Raw genomic sequence first — 18,900 nt, forward strand, 5'->3', positions numbered from 1 at the left:
CTGAGTATTATATAAGACTGATGAATCACTGAACTCTACCTCTGAAACTAATAATACATTATATGTTAACTAATTGAATTTAAATTTAAAAAAAAGACTCAAGGAAGACTAAGAATCTCAAGCAAGATAATTCTGAGGTAAACATCATTTATTTTTTTTAATTATTTTTTTAATTTATTTATTTGAGAGAGCGAGAATGAGAGAGAGAGAGTACATGGGGGGGAGGGTCAGAGGGAGAAGCAGGCTCCTCGCCGAGCAGGGAGCCCGATGCAGGACTCGATCCCGGGACTCCAGGATCATGACCTGAGCCGAAGGCAGTCGCTTAACCAACTGAGCCACCCAGGCGCCCGGTAAACATCATTTAAACTTACATTGTTGAACTCCAAAAAAGAAAGAAAGAAAAAAGCAAAGAAAGAGAAAATCATGAAAATAACCAGTGTAAATAAAGGCACAGGCTTAAGAACAGGACAATGGGAGTGACAACTGACAATTGACAATAAACAAAGAAGTCCAGAAGTCTATAGGATGATATATTCAAAGTGCTGAAAGAATATAACTGCCTACTTCGGGCTCTATAACCAGGTTTAATTCCCCTCAAGATGAAGTGAAATACATTTTCAAACAAACAGAACAATGAGTGTTTCATATTCCTATTATATGATCCAGCGATCGTGCTTCTTGGTAGTTGCCCAAGTGAGTTGAAAACACTTGTCCACTCTAAAACCTGCACACAACAATATATAGCAGCTTAATCATAATTTCTAAAACTTGGATGCTATTGTTACAGCATGGTGACTATAGTAAATAACAGTGTGTTGTTTACTTGAAATTTGCTGAGAGAGTACATACCAAGTGTTCTCACCACAAAAAAGGGTAACTCTGTTAATAATGAGCATGGTAGTCATTCCACTGTGTATATCAAAACGTCACGTTGTACCACCTAAGTATATACAATTATTACTTGTCAACCATACCTCAATAAAGCTGAAACAAAAGATGTCCTGCAATAGGTAAGTGGATAAACTGTGGTACATCCATATAATGCAGTCTCATTCAGTGATAAAGAGAAAAGAGCTACCGGATCGCAAAGAGACATTCAGGAACCTAAATGCGTGTTGCTACATGGAAAAAGACACTCTGAAAAGCCTACCTACTCTATGATTCCACCTGCCACATATGATATTCTGGAAAAGGCAAGACTATGGAAACCCCAAAAAGATCAATGTTTGCCAGGATTTGGGGGAGGGTGAAGGAAGGAAGGATAAATGGAACAAAAGAGAATCTTGGGACAGTGGAAGTATTCTCCATGTAACAGTAATGATGGACATTTGTCAAAAGAAAAACACAAATTTAAATTTAAATTTAAATTTGGAATGTAAAAACTGGCATGTAAACTATGGATTTTAATAATTATGAATCAGTGTTGATTGGTTCATCAATTGTAACAGATGGACCACAGTAATACAAGATGTAAATGATAGGTGAAATCAAATCAGGGTGCAGGTGGTGGGGAGAAGGAATATGCAGGAACTCTCTATACTTATAAGCACAAAACTGAGGTAAACATTAAAATCTATTAATTTAAATTAGAAAAGGATATTTCACCAGCACATCTACTCTAAAGGAAATACTTAAGTGTATTCTTTAAGCAGAAAAAGAGCCACCCATGATCAAACTTAAAGATAAGGAAGTAATAAAGAGTGACATATAGGATAAATGTGTGAGTATAATTAAATGTTACTGGTTTTATAAAATGATACTAAAAAATAATAATGTATTTTGAGGTTAAAAAACCAATTATATCAATAATTATGTTAAATAAAAGTGCACTAAAAGGGACAGTTGTGTGGGGTGCCTGCGTGGCTCAGTTGGTTGAGCCAACTCTTGATTTCGGCTCAGGTCATGATCTCAGGGTCATAAGATCAAGCCCCGAGTCAGGCTCCATGCTTAGTGGGGAGTCTGCTGGAGATTCTCTCTCTCCTTCTCCCTCTGCCCCTCCCCACCTAAAATAAAAAAATAAATCTTTTTAAAAAGGGACAATTGTGAAGCTGAATTTAAAGAGAAAACTATAAAAAATTAAAGAATAAAGAGAAAACTATTAAGTTGCATCAACAGACATAGCATAAAAATTAAAACACAGGAATTTTAAGGAATGTCCCATGTAAACACTAACTGAAGGGTAACTAATGTAGCTATAATAATATCAAAAATGTGGACATAAAGGGGATAAACATTATTAGAAATAAGGAAGTTTTATAATGTTAAGGGTCAATCTACAATGATATTATACTCCTACATTATAGTTCCAAAATATACAAAGGATAAATTGTAGAAATAAAAGGACTAATTAAAAAAACACAGAGTGGGAGGCATTAATATGAGTCTTTCGGTAAGTGTTAGAACAAACAGAAAAATCCAGTTGAGATGTGGAAAATTTGAACAAAATGACTCACAAACTTAACCTCATTGCCATAGAACACAAAACTAAACAAAGAATATGCATTCTTTATTATATACATTTATATACAATATTATAAGCATTTTTTCAAGTGGATATGGAACATGGACTATTTTTCCTGAGAACAAATTTCTCAATACATTTCAAGCAACTGAAATCACCAGTATTGTTAAAAACAAAACAATAGGCCCAAAGTAGAATCGTTTATGCTAAGAACCAAGTCACCAAGTCGAGTTTTACCTTCATTACACTTTTGACCTCTCCCAGAATTGTAATCTTGGACCAGTCAATCAGGAGCTACCTCATCAGCACTAGTTAGGTAGTCTGTCTGGTAGACACCAGCAATCCCCTAAAGGAAAGTGATCTTGCTACAGCCAATCCAATTTTGCTAATACAACTTCCTTGTTTTTGCTCCCTTCTGCCTATAAGTCTTTCATTTTGTACAATTCCTTGGAGCTCCTTTCTATCTGCTAAATGGGATGCTGACCGATTCATGAATCAGTGAATAAAGTCAATAAAATCTTTAAAATTTACTCAGTTTAATTTTGCTTTTTAGCAGTATATTCCTCAATAACAATGAAATTATGCTAAAAATTTAAATACATATATAATATATATAATATACAAAATTCCCAAATAATTTTGACATTAGGCAATACTATTTCAACCTTTAAGATAAGCTTAACAAATTCAATAACCTACAGCCAAAGAACACAGGAATGTACTTATAGTTGAGTAAGTTGGATTTATTACTCATTTTTTGAGAGAGAATGTACATCATGTGGAACCATGGGACATCTCACTTAGAGGGAATTAAGATAGATTTAGTGTGGTATTTGGGGTTGTTTTACACAAATTTATGGAAAATTTAAAGCAGTAATTGCTCTGGATCAGATGCTATCAAAAAACAGGGGTAATTCTATTACTGGGAATCTTAATAAATTTTATCCAAGAGACAAGATTAGACTGAGACTAAAGCTATAATAGGTAAAAAAGAAAGAAAAGGAACAATCTCATCTTTGCCAGGATAGGGGATGTTCAGTAGTTTGTGGCTTAGGCAATATTCATGTTCTCTTCTCAGACATGATTACATAGTGGTCTTATTTTGATCCACCATGGGCAACAAGTGGCCTTGTCCGATATTGATGTTCTGTGGAACTGTTTAACAGGAGAACACCAAGGCCTAATGTGAAGACTAGGTTAACTGGTAGCAACACCGATGTCTAGCTGAAGAATTGGCAAGCTCCCAGATGTCAGGAGCTGCTTTTCTCTTTTGTAGGGAAATGCAATGAAACTATAGATCAATTTGAGAAGAAGTGAATTATTTACAATATTGAGGTTTTCAATCCATGAACAAAGGAATATCCCTCCATTTATATAGCTCTTCTTTAATTTTTCTTAGTATATTTTTCTTTCGTATTTTTATAGAAGTCTTGTTCATATTTTATTAAAAATGCTCCTAGATATTTTATTTTATTGTAAATGGTTTTGTTTAAACTGTTCATTAGGGCGCCTGGGTGGCTCAGATGGTTCAGCGTCTGCCTTCGGCTCAGGTCATGATCCTGGAGTCCTGGGATCGAGTCCCGCATCAGGCTCCCTGCTCCTTGGGAGCCTGCTTCTCCCTTTGCCTCTCTCTCTCTCTCTCTCTTCCTCCCTCTCTCTGTCTCTCATGAATAAATAAATAAAACAATCTTAAAAAAAATAAACTGTTCATTAAAATTTCATTGAAATGTTTGTTGCTATATATGGAAATAAAATTGATTTTTAAAAATCTACCTTGTACCAGCAAATGTTCTATTTTAACTGTTTAGAAAATCAACTTTATTGAGTTTCAAATATATATGTAAATATGTATTTATTTATGTAACCACCACCAAAATCAAGATCTAAAATATTTCTATTACCTAAAAAATTTTCTTCATGCCTCTTTGTATTCATACTTCCCCATTCTACATTCAGAAAAGGACTAGACTCTTTTCTGTTACTATAGTTGAGTTTTTGCTTTTTCCAGAATTTTATATAAATGTAATCATACTCTATGTAGTACTTTGTGTCTGGCTTATTTTGTTCAATATAATGGTTTTTAGACATGCTGATTCCATGTTGTTGCATGTATTCATTCTTTGTTTCTTTTGTTGCTACACAATCCATTAAATGTATATGCCACATTTTTTTTGTACACATATTGATGGACATTTGGGTAGTGTCTAGTTTTGATGACCGAATAAAGCCAATATAATCTTTCATGTGCAGGTTTTTGTATGAACATAAACTTTTTCTCTCTTGAGTAGATATCTGGGAGGGGTATTGATATATATTATGGTAAGTGTATTTTTAATTTTATAATAAACTACACAACCATTGTCCAAAATTGCTGTACCATTTTATATTTCCAACAAATATGTATGTGATTTCCAATTGCATCACACCCTTGTCAACACCTGATATTGTCAGCCTTTTTAAATTTAGCAATTATAGGGATTTCATACAAGTTTCTCATTTTAGTTTTAATTTGCATTTCCATGATAACAAATAATGTTGAACATCTCTTTATGTGCTCATTGGACATGTGTATATCTCCACTTGTGACAAACCCACTCAAGTCATTTGCACATTTGATATTCTTATTTTTTTTCGGATTTTATATTGGATTTTAAGTATTTTATGTTTGACTTTATATTGGGTTGTCTGTCTTCATATTATTGATTTGTAACTTTTCTTTTTATATATTCTGCATACAAGTCCTTTGTTAGATATCTCTGTCAAGTCTTTACATTATCTGAATGTTGTTGTTCTAGGAGTAAAACATTTTAAGATGTCTAATTTTATTTTTTCTCTTATGGTTCATGACTTTTTGTCCTAAGAAATCTTTTCTACCTTAAGGTTACAAAGAATTTCTCCTATGTTATCTTGTAGATGCTTTATAGTTTGAACTCTTATTTTGAGGTCTACAATAAATTTCAAGTAAATTTTTTTTGTAAAAGTTATGGTAAGGATCTAGGTTCATTCCCCCCCCCAAAAAAATAGATATCCAGTAGTATCAGCTTCATTTATTAGAAGGACTGTTAATTCCTTTGATCACTCAAATAATCTGAGTAACTTTTTCAAAAATCAATTGACCACTTATATGTGTTTATTTCTAGACCTGCTTCATTAATCCATATTTATGTCCTTACACCAATGCCTCATTTGTAGCTTAAAATCAGTGGTGTAAGTCCTCCAACATTGTTTTTCTTTTCCAATATTATAATTGCTATTCCAGGTCCTTTTAATTTTTAAATAAATTTGATAATCTGGTTGTCTATTTCTATGAAAAATATGTCTAATAAGGAACTTGGATCCAAAATATATAAAGAATTCTTACAATTCAACAAAAAAAAAAACACTCTTACACTGTTGGTGGGAATGCAAGTTGGTACAGCCACTTTGGAAAACAGTATGGAGGTTCCTCAAAACGTTGAAAATAGAGCTACCCCACAACCCAGCAATTGCACTACTCGGTATTTACCACAAAGATACAGATGTAGTGAAAAGAAGGGGCACATGGACCCCAATGTTCATAGCAGCAATGTACACAATAGCCAAACTGTGGAAGGAGCCGAGATGCCCTTCAACAGAAGAATGGATAAAGAAGATGTGGTCCATATATACAATGGAATATTACCCAGCCATCAGAAAGGATGAATACCCAACATGCATTGACATGGATAGAACTGGAGGGGATTATGCTAAGTGAAATAAGTCAAGCAGAGAAAGTCAATTATCATATGGTTTCACTTATATGTGGAACATAAGGAATAGCATGGAGGACATTAGGAGAAGGAAGGGAAAAATGAAGGGGGGGAAATCAGAGGGGGAGATGAACCATGAGAGACTATGGACTCTGGAAAACAAACGGAGGGTTTCAGAGGGGAGGGTGGTGGGGGATGGGTTGACTCAGTGGTGGGTATTAAGGAGGGCATGTATTGTGATGAACACTGGATGTTATATGCAAACAATGAATCATGGAACACTACATCAAAAACTAATGAGGTACTGTATGGTGACTAACATAACATAATAAAAAAATTAAAAAAAAATAAAAGAAGCCAGTCTGAAAAGACCAATAAATAAATAAATAAATAAATAAATAAATAAAATAAACAAAGCACTTGAATAGGGAAGTCTCCAAAGAAGATATGTAAATGGCCAATATGCATATGAAAAGATAATCAACATCAGAAATCATTAGGGAAATGCAAATTAAAAACTACAGGGAGATACCACTCCATACCCATTAGAATGCATATATTAAAACAACACAACACAAAACAAAACAAAAAACCCAGAACATAAAAAGTGTTGGAGAAGATGTGGAGAAACCCTTGTGTATTGCTAGTGGGAATGCAAAAATGGGGCAGCCACTATGGAAAATAATATGGCAGTTCCTCAAAAACTTAAACATAGATTTACCATATGATCCAGCAATTCTATTTCTATGTATATGCCCCCCAAAATTGAAAGCATGGACCCAAACAGATATTCATACCAATATTCACTGCAGCATTATTCACAGTAGCAAAAAGGTGGAAGTAACACAAATGCCCGTTGACAGATGAATGGATAAACAAAATATGGTGTATACATGCAGTGGAATATTATTTAGCCATAAAAAAGATTGAAACATTGGTACATGCTACAACATGAATGAACTTTGAAAACATGCTAAATGAAGTAAGTCACAAAGGACCACATATTGTATGATTCCATTTATATGAAACATCCAGAATAATCCATAGATCTAGAAAGTAGATTAGCCTTTGCCAGGGGCTAGGAAAAAGGGGAAATGGGGCATGACTGTTTAATAGATATGGTAGATATGGGTCTGCTTTTGGGATGATGAAAATGTTCTGGAACTAGATAGTGGTGATGGTTGCACAAAATTTGATTGTACTAAATGCCACTAAATTTTATACTTTAAAATGGTTAAAAGCTGAATTTTATGGTATATGACATTTTCCACAATAAAAAATAGCTAAAACATGGATTAACCTTGAAAACATTTTGCTATATGAAAAAAAGTGTCATTTGTATAAAATATCCAAAACAGGTAAACCACAGCAACAGAAAGCAGATTAGTGATTGCCAGAAGCTGGGTGGAGGAGGAATGGTAGTAAGTGATTAATAGTATGAGGTTTCTGAATAATTTCTGAAACTAAATAATGACGATCGTGGTACAACATTTTGGATGTTCTTAATACCACTGAATTGTATACTTTAAAATGCTTAAAATGGGGCACCTGAGTGGCTCAGTCAGTTAAGCATCTGCCTTCGGCTCAGGTCATGATCCCAGGGTCCTAGGATCAAGTCCCTCTGCCTCAGGCTCCCTGCTCAGTGGGGAGCCTGCTTCTCCCTCTCCCTCTGCCCATCACCCCACTTGTTTTCTCTTTCTTTCACTCTGCTCTCTCTCAAATAAATAAATAATCTTTTAAAAAATAAATAAAATGCTTAAAATGGTAAATGTTATGCTGTCTGTATTTTACTACAACTTTTAAAAGTCCACAGTAGGATCCTTTAAAAATAATACTGAATTTTTCATGAATATAATATACTTACTGTAGAAATGTGGGAAATACAGAAGGATATAAAACTAAGAGGAAAAACCTCATATAATCCAAATCATAAATGCAATCACTACTGCTGATTTTTGCTTTTCTTTTCACGTACTATTTCCTTATATAATTTATATTCTGGATAAAATTGTTTTAGAGAATATATTTTTTCACTTGGTATCATTTCATAAGAATTTTCTCTATGTCATTAAAATTTTCCTAAACATAATTTTAAAAAACAAATTGCAAAATACTATAAATAAACAAGTAGAAAAATCTTTGAAGCAAGAAATGGTAGAAGCAGAAGCTTTTGAAGAAAGAGGGGTCTCAAGATAGTGTGTTTTTAAAATGGGAGAAATAACAGCATGTTTTATGCTGCTGGAAAGATAACTGATTACAATGAAATAAATATAATGAAATCTTTTCTTGGAGGATGTGTGTGTGTGTGTGTGTGTGTGAGTGTGTGTGTGTGTAAATATATATACATGTATTGGCATTGATAAAAAACAAAATGTTAGGAGTGTTTATCAGTGTTAGGAAATGCAGTATCTTTTTTTAATTTTTCCATATAATTACTAGGTTTTCTACTGTGAACATATATAACTTAGGTAATAAAAATAAGTGAGGTGCCTGGGTGGCTCAGTCGGCTAAGCATTTGCCTTCAGCTCAGGTCATGATCCTCGGGTCCTGGGATCAAGTCCCACCTCAGGCTCCCTGCTCAGCAGGGAGTCTGCTTCTCCCTCTCCCTCTGCCCCTCCCCCTGCTCATGTGCTCTTTCTCTCTCAAATAAAAAAAATAAAATCTTAAAAAAAATAAGTTAAAGGATGTGAAAAATAGACATTCCTAGCAATTTCAATAGGAAAAAAGCTGAACCATTTTCTGAATAAGGAACATTTCTTTTTTTAAAAGATTTATTTATTTATTTTTGAGAGAGAGAGGGAGTGGGGAGAGGGGCAGACTGAGAAAAACTTCAAGCAGACTCCCCACTGAGTATGGAGCCTGATGCAGGGCTCAATCTCATGACCCATGAGATCATGACCTGAGCAAAACCAAGAGTTAGGCACTTAACCAACTGAGCCACCCAGGTGCCTCTAAGGAACCTTTCTAAAGCAACCCATGGATTCAGTTAAAAGTATGATCACGAGAACTATCTCCCTATTCTGTTTCCTCCAATGGAAGGGCCCGAATTTGGAACCTCCCCAAAACAATAAAGATGCCTAAGAGATAGAAAGCATATCTCCCATAGTTATTATTTTCAATAGCTACCTTTTCTACTCTTTTGAGTGTTTCATGAGTATCAAGAGTGCTGTTTCACATCTCATTTCTGTATGGATTCAAACACAATCTCCTAAATGGAAAGCATTGTCTTTAGTAGTAGTACTACTACTAGAACAGCATTTATTATGGACTTACTTAGTAAACTAGATTATGAATCACACAGGAAAAGTGTGTAGTTAAAGGACTCTTGGAAGCTTGTCCTTCAAATCAGGAGGGTAAGCCATCTACTCTCATTAATGTCATTACATAATAAGAAACATTCCTAAACAAACAAAAAGGCCTCTCTTACTGTCTTTTACTGACATAGTGGCCCAGCTTAGAATCCAGGTGTGTAGGCCTGAGGAGTTTTAGCATTTTGAAAAACATGTGGTATAAGTTTTTAAAAATCCTGTGATTCTAGGAATATTTTACTTAAATTAAAATTTATTTTTGAGTAGTTAATATATACATAGGGTTTGAAATTCAAAAAGCACAAAAATTCACACACATAAGTCTTCAATTCTCCTTCTTATCTTTGTCTGCCAATAGGTTATCCTCCAAAAAAAGGCAAGTCCTGTTACCAGTTACCTATTGATATTAACAGAGATATTCAATGCATACTTATATGTAATAAAGTATTATTAAGCAAATGATGGCACACTAAATATTGTTCTGTACCTTCCTTTCTTCACTTAATAATGTGTTTTGGACATCATTATACATACATAGAGCTGCTCTTTCTTTTTAACAGCTGCATAGTGCTTGGAGATACATCATAATTTATTTAACTATTTATGATTATTTAGAATCTTTCCAATCTTTCACTATTAAAAAATTCTGCAGTGAATATCTTTTTACATATAGCATTTTGCCATGTACAAAAATTAAATTAGGACAGATTCTTTTTTTAAGTTTTATTTATTTATTTTTCAGAGAGAGAGAGAGAGAGAGCAAGCACAAGCAAGGGGAGCGGCAGGCAGAAGGAGAAGCAGACTCTCTGCTGAGCAAGAAGCCCGATGCAGGACTCAATCCCAGGACCCTGGGATCATGACCTGAGCCGAAGGCAGACCAACTGTGCCACCCAGGAATCCCCATTAGGATAGATTCTTAAAGTATAATTGCTGGTCAATAGTTATGTGCATTTGTATTTTGATAAATATTGCCAAATAACCTTCACAGAGGGTGAAATAATTTGCACTTCAACTGATAATGTATAGGAATGCCAGTTTTCTCACCTCTTCTTCAATATGATTTGTTTCCAGATTTTTTGTTCTTTGCCAATATGATAGATGAGAAACAATTTATCATTGTAATTATAACTTGCATTTACATTATCGGTGAAATGAAATATTGTCTCATACAAAACATTGACTTGTCTTTTTAATGAACAGTTTGTTCATTTATTTTTCTATTGGACTATTGGTCATAATCTTGTCTTTATAAATTCATAGGGGTTTGCTATATATTCTGGAGCTTAGTAAGGCATAATTCTAAACATGAATAGAAGACAAAAAAAGAGTAACAAACTACTAAATCCAAATTTTATGTATCCACCAAATGTTATTACAGTATGAGATATTAAGATACTCCAGGTTTCTTTCTAAAATATATTTTAGTAAACTCTTGCTTCCTTCCTCCATTGAAAAATTACATATAAAGCATCTCCTCTGTGGCCAACTCTAGGCTAAGCCCTGGGGCTACATACATCAAAGACAAAGACACACTTATAGACAGGTATTGATCTACAACCATCAGAAGGTACCATGGCATCCTCATGACTCAATGGTCCTCACCTCCTTCAACTCTTAACTGACTACTTTGTCTTCCATGTGTGATACTGAGGATACAGTGGTGAACCAAGACTGAGAAAGGGGTCCTTCCTTCATGGAACTTGCAGTCTAATTCAAATTCCCGCCTGACACTGCTTGGAATAGAAATTCAAAGAATTTTATATATTCAGGGAGAAAGAGCATATGCATTCATTAGGCAGGTGAGAGAAAAGGAGTCAGGAGAGCAGCCAGGATCTGCCTTTAGAAGTACTTTGGTAGTATTCCTTTTCCTTAGAGAGGAGTGTGGAAAAGAAGCCAGAACCGCCCTAACTAGCTCCTGACACCTGGCTGTGAGGTGACAGATAGAGAGGATTGCATAACTCGGTCTGGATTCTTACAGAAACAGGATCTTTTTCTTTCTTTTTTTTTTAATTTAATTTATTATGTTATGTTAGTCACCACACAGTACATCATTAGTTTTTGATGTAGTGTTCCATGATTCATTGTTTTCATAAAACACCCAGTGCTCCATGCAGTACGTGCCCTCCTTAATACCCATCACTGGGCTAACCCATCCCCCACCCCCCTCCCCTCTAAAACCCTCAGTTTGTTTCTCAGAGTCCATAGTTTTTCATGGTTCATCTCCCCCTCTGATTCCCCCCCTTCATTTTTCCTTTCCTTCTCCTAATGTCCTCCATGCTATTCCTTATGTTCCACAAATAAGTGAAACCATATGAAAATTGACTTTCTCTGCTTGACTCATTTCACTTAGCATAATCTCCTCCAGTCCCATCCATGTTGATGTAAAAGTTGGTTATTCATCCTTTCTGATGGCTGAGTAATATTCCATTGTATACATGGACCACATCTTCTTTATCCATTCATCTGTTGAAGGGCATCTTGGCTCTTTCCATAGTTTGGGTATTTCGGATATTGCTGCTATGAACATTGGGGTGCATATGGCCCTTTTTTTTTTTTACTACATCTTTGTCTTTGGGGTAAATAGCCAGGAGTGCCATTGCTGGGTCATAGGGTAGCTCTATTTTTAATTTTTGAAGACCCTCCAACACTGTTTTCCAAAGTGGCTGTACCAACTTGCAATCCCACCAACAGTTTAAGAGGGTTCCCCTTTCTCCACCTCTCCAACATTTGTTTCTTAACTTTTCAATTTTTGCCATTTTAACTGGTGTAAGGTTGTATCTCAGTGTGGTTTTGATTTGAATTTCCCTGATAGCTGATGATGATGAACATTCTTTCATGTGTCTGTTAGCTATTTGTATGTCTTCTTTTGAGAAGTGTCTGTTAATGTTTTCTGCCCATTTTTTGACTTGTTTTTTCAGTGTTGAGTTTGAGAAGTTCCTTACCGATCTTGGATATCAGCCCTTTGTCTGTAGTGTAATTTGCAATATCTTCTCCCATTCTGTGGGTTGCTTCTTTGTTTTGTTGACTGTTTCCTTTGCTGTGCAGAAGCTTTTTTTTTAAAAAAGATTTTTATTTATTTATTTGACAGAGAGAGAAACAGCAAGAGAGGGAACACAAGCAGGGGGAGTGGGAGAGGGAGAAGCAGGCTTCCCGCTAAGAAGGGAGCCTGAGGCTGGGCTCCATCCTAGGACCAGGGGATCATGACCTGACCCAAAGGCAGACGCTTAACGACTGAGCCACCCAGGTGCCCCTGTGCAGAAGCTTTTTATCTTGATGAAGTCCCAAAAGTTCATTTTTGCTTTTGTTTCAGTTGAGAAACAGGCCCTTTTTCTTGGGCAATTGTGGGGACCTGGAAATGGCACAATGTGCTACCATTTCGAGTGAGAAAAAAAGCAGTGTGGCAGAAAGGATGACTCGGCACAGACCAGTGGTTTGTTTCTTTGGGTTAGAGGGCAAGGTCTGCTTTCCTTTAGAAGAAAGACAGTGGTGAGGCCTCCACAGGAGCCCCTTCCCATCTTCTTCCCTTCCATGGCCCCATGAGCAATGAAAAAACTTGGGAAGGCTACCATAGAACCTCCAGCACAAGTGGTTTACAGGTACAAAGTTATTTAACTATTAAGCCTCTTTCATTAGTACAGACTTGTTTTCCTCATGTGCACACTCAAGACCATGCATATTTAGGTGCAGGAAGTATTGTGGACATCAGAAGGGGAGGCAGGGCTTGAGAATGGCATATGCACACACAGGGGTAGTTTGGTATTAATATGCTTCTCTTATCCATCACTATTTTCCCTATATCTTTTTCCCACCTTACCTTCGACTATTTCAATGCAAGAAACATGGTAGGCAATAAGATGAGAGACTTAGAGGAGAGGAGCAATAAAAGACTAAGATGTTTGACATCGATCAGCAAGTCAAACCAGAGTGGTTTTCCAGACGCCAAGCCCACAGGAGCCCAATTCGTGCAGAGAATTAAGGGCTTGGAGCAGCAGCTTGGAGAGTCTTCTCTCATAGAGGGGACACGGCTTTTGGAATTAGAACGTACCCTCTTCTCTCAGTCTTCCAGTCTGATTTCCCAACCCTCTTATCCCCTCCCCCACCCCGCCTAATTAGGTAGGCCTAGGACTTCGGAGAAGTGAATGTGTAAACACGACACTGCGGTATCCTTCCGCATGATCGGGCCAGAGCGGATTCGGCAACGCCACCCCCATACCTGCATGCGTTTCAGTTCAAGAAAAAAAAAAAATGTAGGCTTGGTTGGGGGAGATCCTAAAAGAGGGCAACTAATGCTGAGACCCTTTAATATTGGTAAGCTTCTCTTCGTATCGCGCTGCTTCCTCTATGTTCAGATGTCGCCCCAGCCCTTACCAGGATGAGAAAAAGCTAGGGTTGAGCTCACCGACAGAGGGCGGAGTGGCGCTGTGCAAAGCTTGGTATCACTCCGCTTCCATCAGGCCGGATCCCCTTACACTGCGCTCTAGCTCCTCCCGCTGCAGATTTGGGTACTGGGGACGTGGCAAAGCAAGGTCTGCGGAGGAAAAGGTAGCTGTTGTTAACTAGTCACTAGGCGTGGGTCCCAGAGGAGCTTTGGGGACGGGAAGAAGGGAATACCAAAAAGTGGCAGTTGTTTGCCAGTTACGGCCCTTAATCTGACAAAGCAGGTATCGCGTGCTAAATCCCAGGTGCCGGGCCAATCCCCAAACACAGTCGCCGCCATTGTCTCGTGTCCTCGTGTCCATCTGACTGTCCGTCCCTCTTTCTGTAGGGCACGGCACCCCTTGAGGCAAGGAAATAAGAAAACTGCCTCTGATCCAAGCAGAGCAGGTCAGTGAGAAGGCGGGCATTGCTTGGGAGTGTGGAAATGGGTATCAGAGAGGAATGTGGGATACGTGATCTGGTCGTGGGGCGCGGGCGGTGAGAGGGAGAGGGGGACAGGGGTAATTTGAGTGGCACGCAACTGTAAATTTAAAATGATCTTGCTAGCTTGATTTCCAGACACTAATCACCCCCGACCGTGTTTGGGAAGGTAAAGGAGTATAGTAGCGGCTTCTAGCGGAGAAATGGCGGTTTATATGATAGGGGGAGGGGCTGCTGCTGTTGGTGAGAACAAGTTGTCAGGGGAGCCCTGGGAGGGAGAGTGTAAAAAGAAGTGTTTGATAATCAATGCCCTGGATTAGAAAATAGTCTCATGTCCTGGTTACTAGTCTGACCATTAAAAACTGAGTCTCTTCCACTGTGTTTTCGTTTGGTCCTTGGATGTGTATCATGCGTTTATATATTTAGGTCTGTTCCTAAGTTTTCGGTACAGCATGTTTTTGTAAAGATCTGTAGAAGGCCGTGGACCTCAAAGGGAGGGGATAAGAAAAGGAAACTTGGCCTAATTTTTGCGGAGTGGTCAGTGCTTGGAGTTGGTAGATGGCTAAGACGAGAATAGGCAGGAGTCTGGGGGAAACTCCAGATCTCCTTTCAGCATGCTTTCCAAAACAGTCCTTCCTTACTCCTGTTGTGTTGCAGAAAATGATAGGCTTTAAGGAGAGGAAGGAAACATAAAAGCTTAGATTAAATTTGGAGATAATACTTTTCTTTGATTTCCAGCCAACTTCCATGGCTTGCATTCCATCTCTACTACCACCACCACTATCTTGCAGGGATGTTTGAGTTGTCTGTGCAGGAGAATTATCAGACTTTTGGAATGGAGCAGAGGAACTTGGAGGGAGAAGGAGGAAAAAAGGGCCACAGAAAATTTTGGCAAACAGGTACCTGTTTCCAGAAAGGATCAGTGTCCCAGGTGCTGATCTCTACCAAGGACTCAGTCTCCATTGTCTCCTGTGTGTTGATTTATTTATCCCTGCATTTGTGAATCTCTGGGTATAGACCCATCCCCAGGTCTGTGGAACTCTCAGTTGTGAAAGTTTGCAAATGGTAATCCAACTTGAACCTAGGAAATAATGAAGAAGAGAAACATGCCCTGTGTCTGTTAGGATTGGTGAGAGGGTAGATGGACAGGAGAGGATTAAGACTTAGGAATTCTATTCTCTTTTGTTTTGCCAGTTTACTAACCCCTCTTTGGTCCCCTGCTGATTTAGTTGTGAGTCTTTGAAAGCTTTGAGAGTATAGAAGGGTAACACTTGTTTTTCTGATTTCCCACTGGCTTTTCTTATTCTTATGCTTCACCCAGGCCAATTTTAAACTAGAGAAATGCAAGAGCAGTCACTGAACAGTAAAATGGTGGGCAGCAGGGAGAAGGAGGATCAGTCCTGAATTAGGGCAATGGTGGTGGAGGACAGAAGGAAGGAAACACTAGACAAACTACAAATATAGGGACCAGGGACCAAGGTCTTTCTACCAGGAGGTCAGTTTCCGTATCATCCCATTTCTGCTTGTAGGTCTGCTGTAGGGCTTGTCAACATTGGAAGCAAGGAAAGGAGGAGAAAACTACTCTAGAGCAGTGAAGTTCGGTATGAGTATGGAGACTTTCCCAGTAGACCTGTAAGATGAAGTAGTAGTCCAGCAGGGATAAAGAGCCAGTCTAGGGATTTCTTAGTCTCTCTCACCTCCATTAAGCTTTCCCACTCTCCATATTCCTGGTTTGTGTCTGGAAAGAAGATTAGTAGCACCTGCAGTTTTGTAGAGAGTGTGAAATTAGGAGAGAGTTTGATAATTATCTACTTCTGCCATTTAGCACTGAATGTCCATACTCTTCTGTCTCTCTGTGCTAATCAACATAAGAAATAAATCGGAAAAGACTCAAAGCCCCCATTTCCTTCCTCCACCCCTAGGTCCAACTTCAGTGGCAGATCTGGTGTCCTTGGAGTGGCTGAAGACCACCACCCTCCACAGGGCTGCGCTCAGGCACACAGCCATTCTTCCCTTACCTGAGTGAGCTTCCTCTGCACGTTGTTTATATCATTGGCAGAGCCTGTAGTTGGAAAGGGGGCCGAGTGACGAATGGACTTTGTATGAAAACACCAACCTGGGACAGACCTTCAGTCAAGGTTGAGATGGGGTTGGGGTATATAACCTGGCCTTGCCTTTAACTTGGATCATGACTGGCTCTCAGACTAAGGCAGGGGCAGAGCAGGGGCTGGGGCTGCCCTAAAAGCTGCAATCAGTGGCCCTGCCAACACTAGAGCCAAGGCTAAGATCCAGGCCAAGGCAGTGGTTGAGGCAGAACTGAAAACAGGACCAGTGCCCCAGACCAAGGCTGGGGATGGAGCAGTGGCCAGAACACAGTGACCTACCCTGAGGCCGTGACTATGACAAGGGATGTGGGCAAGATGGAAGCTATGACTAAGAATAGAGTCATGACTGAGACTAAGGCAAAATCCATGGCAGAACCTGGTATAGTGCCCCAGACCAAGCCAAAGGTGATGCCTATGGCCAGGGTCAGTGCAGTGACCAAGTACGAAGTCGAGGCTGGTGCTGGACGTGAAGCCAATATCAGGTCCTTTGCCAAGGCTGATGATAAAGCCAATATTAAGTCCAGGCCCCAGAGAAAGAGAGAGGATGGCATCAAATTCAGGGCTGGGGCTGGGGACAGAGCTGGTATTGTAATCGAGTCCAGTGATGAGGATGAAGAAAATGTCTGCTCCTGGTTCTGGACCGGAGAAGAGCCTAGTGTAGGATCCTGGTTCTGGCCTGAAGAGGAGACTCCTTCTCAAGTTTATAAGCCTCCACCTAAGATCCAGGAAAAGCCCAAGCCCATACCCAAACCAGAACTCACTATAAAACAAAAAGCAGCAGCATGGTCAAGGGCCAGGTATAGTGTCCTAGTCCCAATAGAAGGAGGGGAGCCGTCCTTGCCTGCAGAAGGGAATTGGACTCTGGTTGAGACCTTAATTGAAACTCCTCTGGGGATTCGGCCTCTGACCAAGATCCCACCCTATAATGGGCCTTACTTCCAAACCTTAGCTGAGATCAAAAACCAGGTTAAGTATAGGGAAAAGTATGGGCCCAATCCAAGAGCCTGCCGCTGTAAATCACGTGACTTTAGTTTAGAGCCTAAAGAGTTTGATAAACTCGTTGCCCTACTTAAGTTAACTAAGGATCCTTTTATTCATGAAATAGCTACTATGATAATGGGCATCAGTCCTGCTTATCCATTTACCCAAGATATAATTCATGATGTAGGTATTACTGTTATGATTGAAAACTTGGTCAATAATCCCAATGTTACAGAACACCCTAGAGCTTTAAATATGGTAGATGACAACTCTGAGTCTTCTGAAGAACCAAAACCAGCAGAGTTATATATACATCAAGTTTGTAAGGACATAATCTCTTACCCGTTGAACTCCCCTGTGCAACTGGCTGGACTAAAATTATTAGTGCACTTGAGTGTGAAATTTGAGGATCACCGTATAATTGCTAATTACATTCCAGATTTTCTTACTTTGTTAAACAAGGGAAGTGTCAAAACCAAGTTTTATGTTTTAAAAGTGTTTTTGCGCTTGTCTAAAAATCAAGCCAATACAAGAGAACTGATTAGTGCCGAAGTACTATCATCATTGGTTGCTCCCTTTAACAAGAATGAGTCAAAGGCCAATATTCTTAATATCATTGAAATATTTGAGAATATAAATTTCCAATTCAAAAAGAAGGTGAAGCTGTTTACCAAGGAAGAGTTCACTAAATCTGAGCTTATTTCCATATTCCAGGAAGCAAAAGAGTTTGGTCAGAAACTCCAAGACTTAGCAGAGCACAGTGATCCTGAGGTGAGAGATAAAGTTATACGATTAATACTCAAACTCTGAATGGCTGTATGTTCTCACAAAACCACGAACAATTTTTTTGGTGTTGTAATATGAAGCCACGTGTATTATAATTGTTAGTTCAATATTTATGTTATTTGTATTGATTGAAGGAGGCAACCTTATGGCTACCAAATGATCTTGAGAGCTTGAATGTGTGTTGATTTTCATTGTGCTATATAAATGGAGATATTTTTAGTATTTCTGCAACATTACCTGATAATGGACCTATTCATTCTGAGTAAGCTATACTTCTGTGCTTTATATTGACATAAGTGTATTCATTTGAGACTTTATTTACATGTTAATAAAGTTGCATGCTAAAACTGGTGAAAACATTGTCCTAGTTCTTCAGTTGAAGTCTAGTCAGAAGGATAAAGCACAATTACCACAAAGATGATAAAGGGCACTGTCTGTGTGTGTAGGAGGGTACAAACAAAACAAGTTTACATTGGTAGATCCTTTAGTTTCAACATGTTCGAAGAATGGAATCACTCCACACAAGAAGACAGGACTGTGGTACTAGATGACATCTGGGCAGATCTGGGGAAAGGGGTGAGGACACAGACCTAGGAAAAAGGGAACACAGATTCTTTCATTCCAGTCTGAGTCCCAGAACTTGGGTTCACCCTTTAACATAGGATTTCTCATCA

At 38.3% G+C, this 18,900-nt stretch overlaps 1 protein-coding gene across 1 annotated transcript; it reads left to right on the plus strand.

The window, feature by feature from the left end:
* Nucleotides 1-16,369: 16,369 nt before the first annotated feature.
* Nucleotides 16,370-18,573, plus strand: ARMCX5 (armadillo repeat containing X-linked 5). Its single transcript, XM_025855351.2, has one exon. It carries the CDS (start codon nucleotides 16,754-16,756, stop codon nucleotides 18,248-18,250), a length of 1,497 nt encoding a protein of 498 aa, XP_025711136.1. The 5' UTR covers nucleotides 16,370-16,753; the 3' UTR covers nucleotides 18,251-18,573.
* The last annotated feature ends 327 nt before the right edge of the window (nucleotides 18,574-18,900 follow it).

This window comes from Callorhinus ursinus, unplaced genomic scaffold (assembly GCF_003265705.2).
Source record: "Callorhinus ursinus isolate GAN/ISIS: 27379988/994484 unplaced genomic scaffold, GSC_fseal_2.0 scaffold143, whole genome shotgun sequence".
NCBI classification, from domain to species: domain Eukaryota; kingdom Metazoa; phylum Chordata; class Mammalia; order Carnivora; family Otariidae; genus Callorhinus; species Callorhinus ursinus.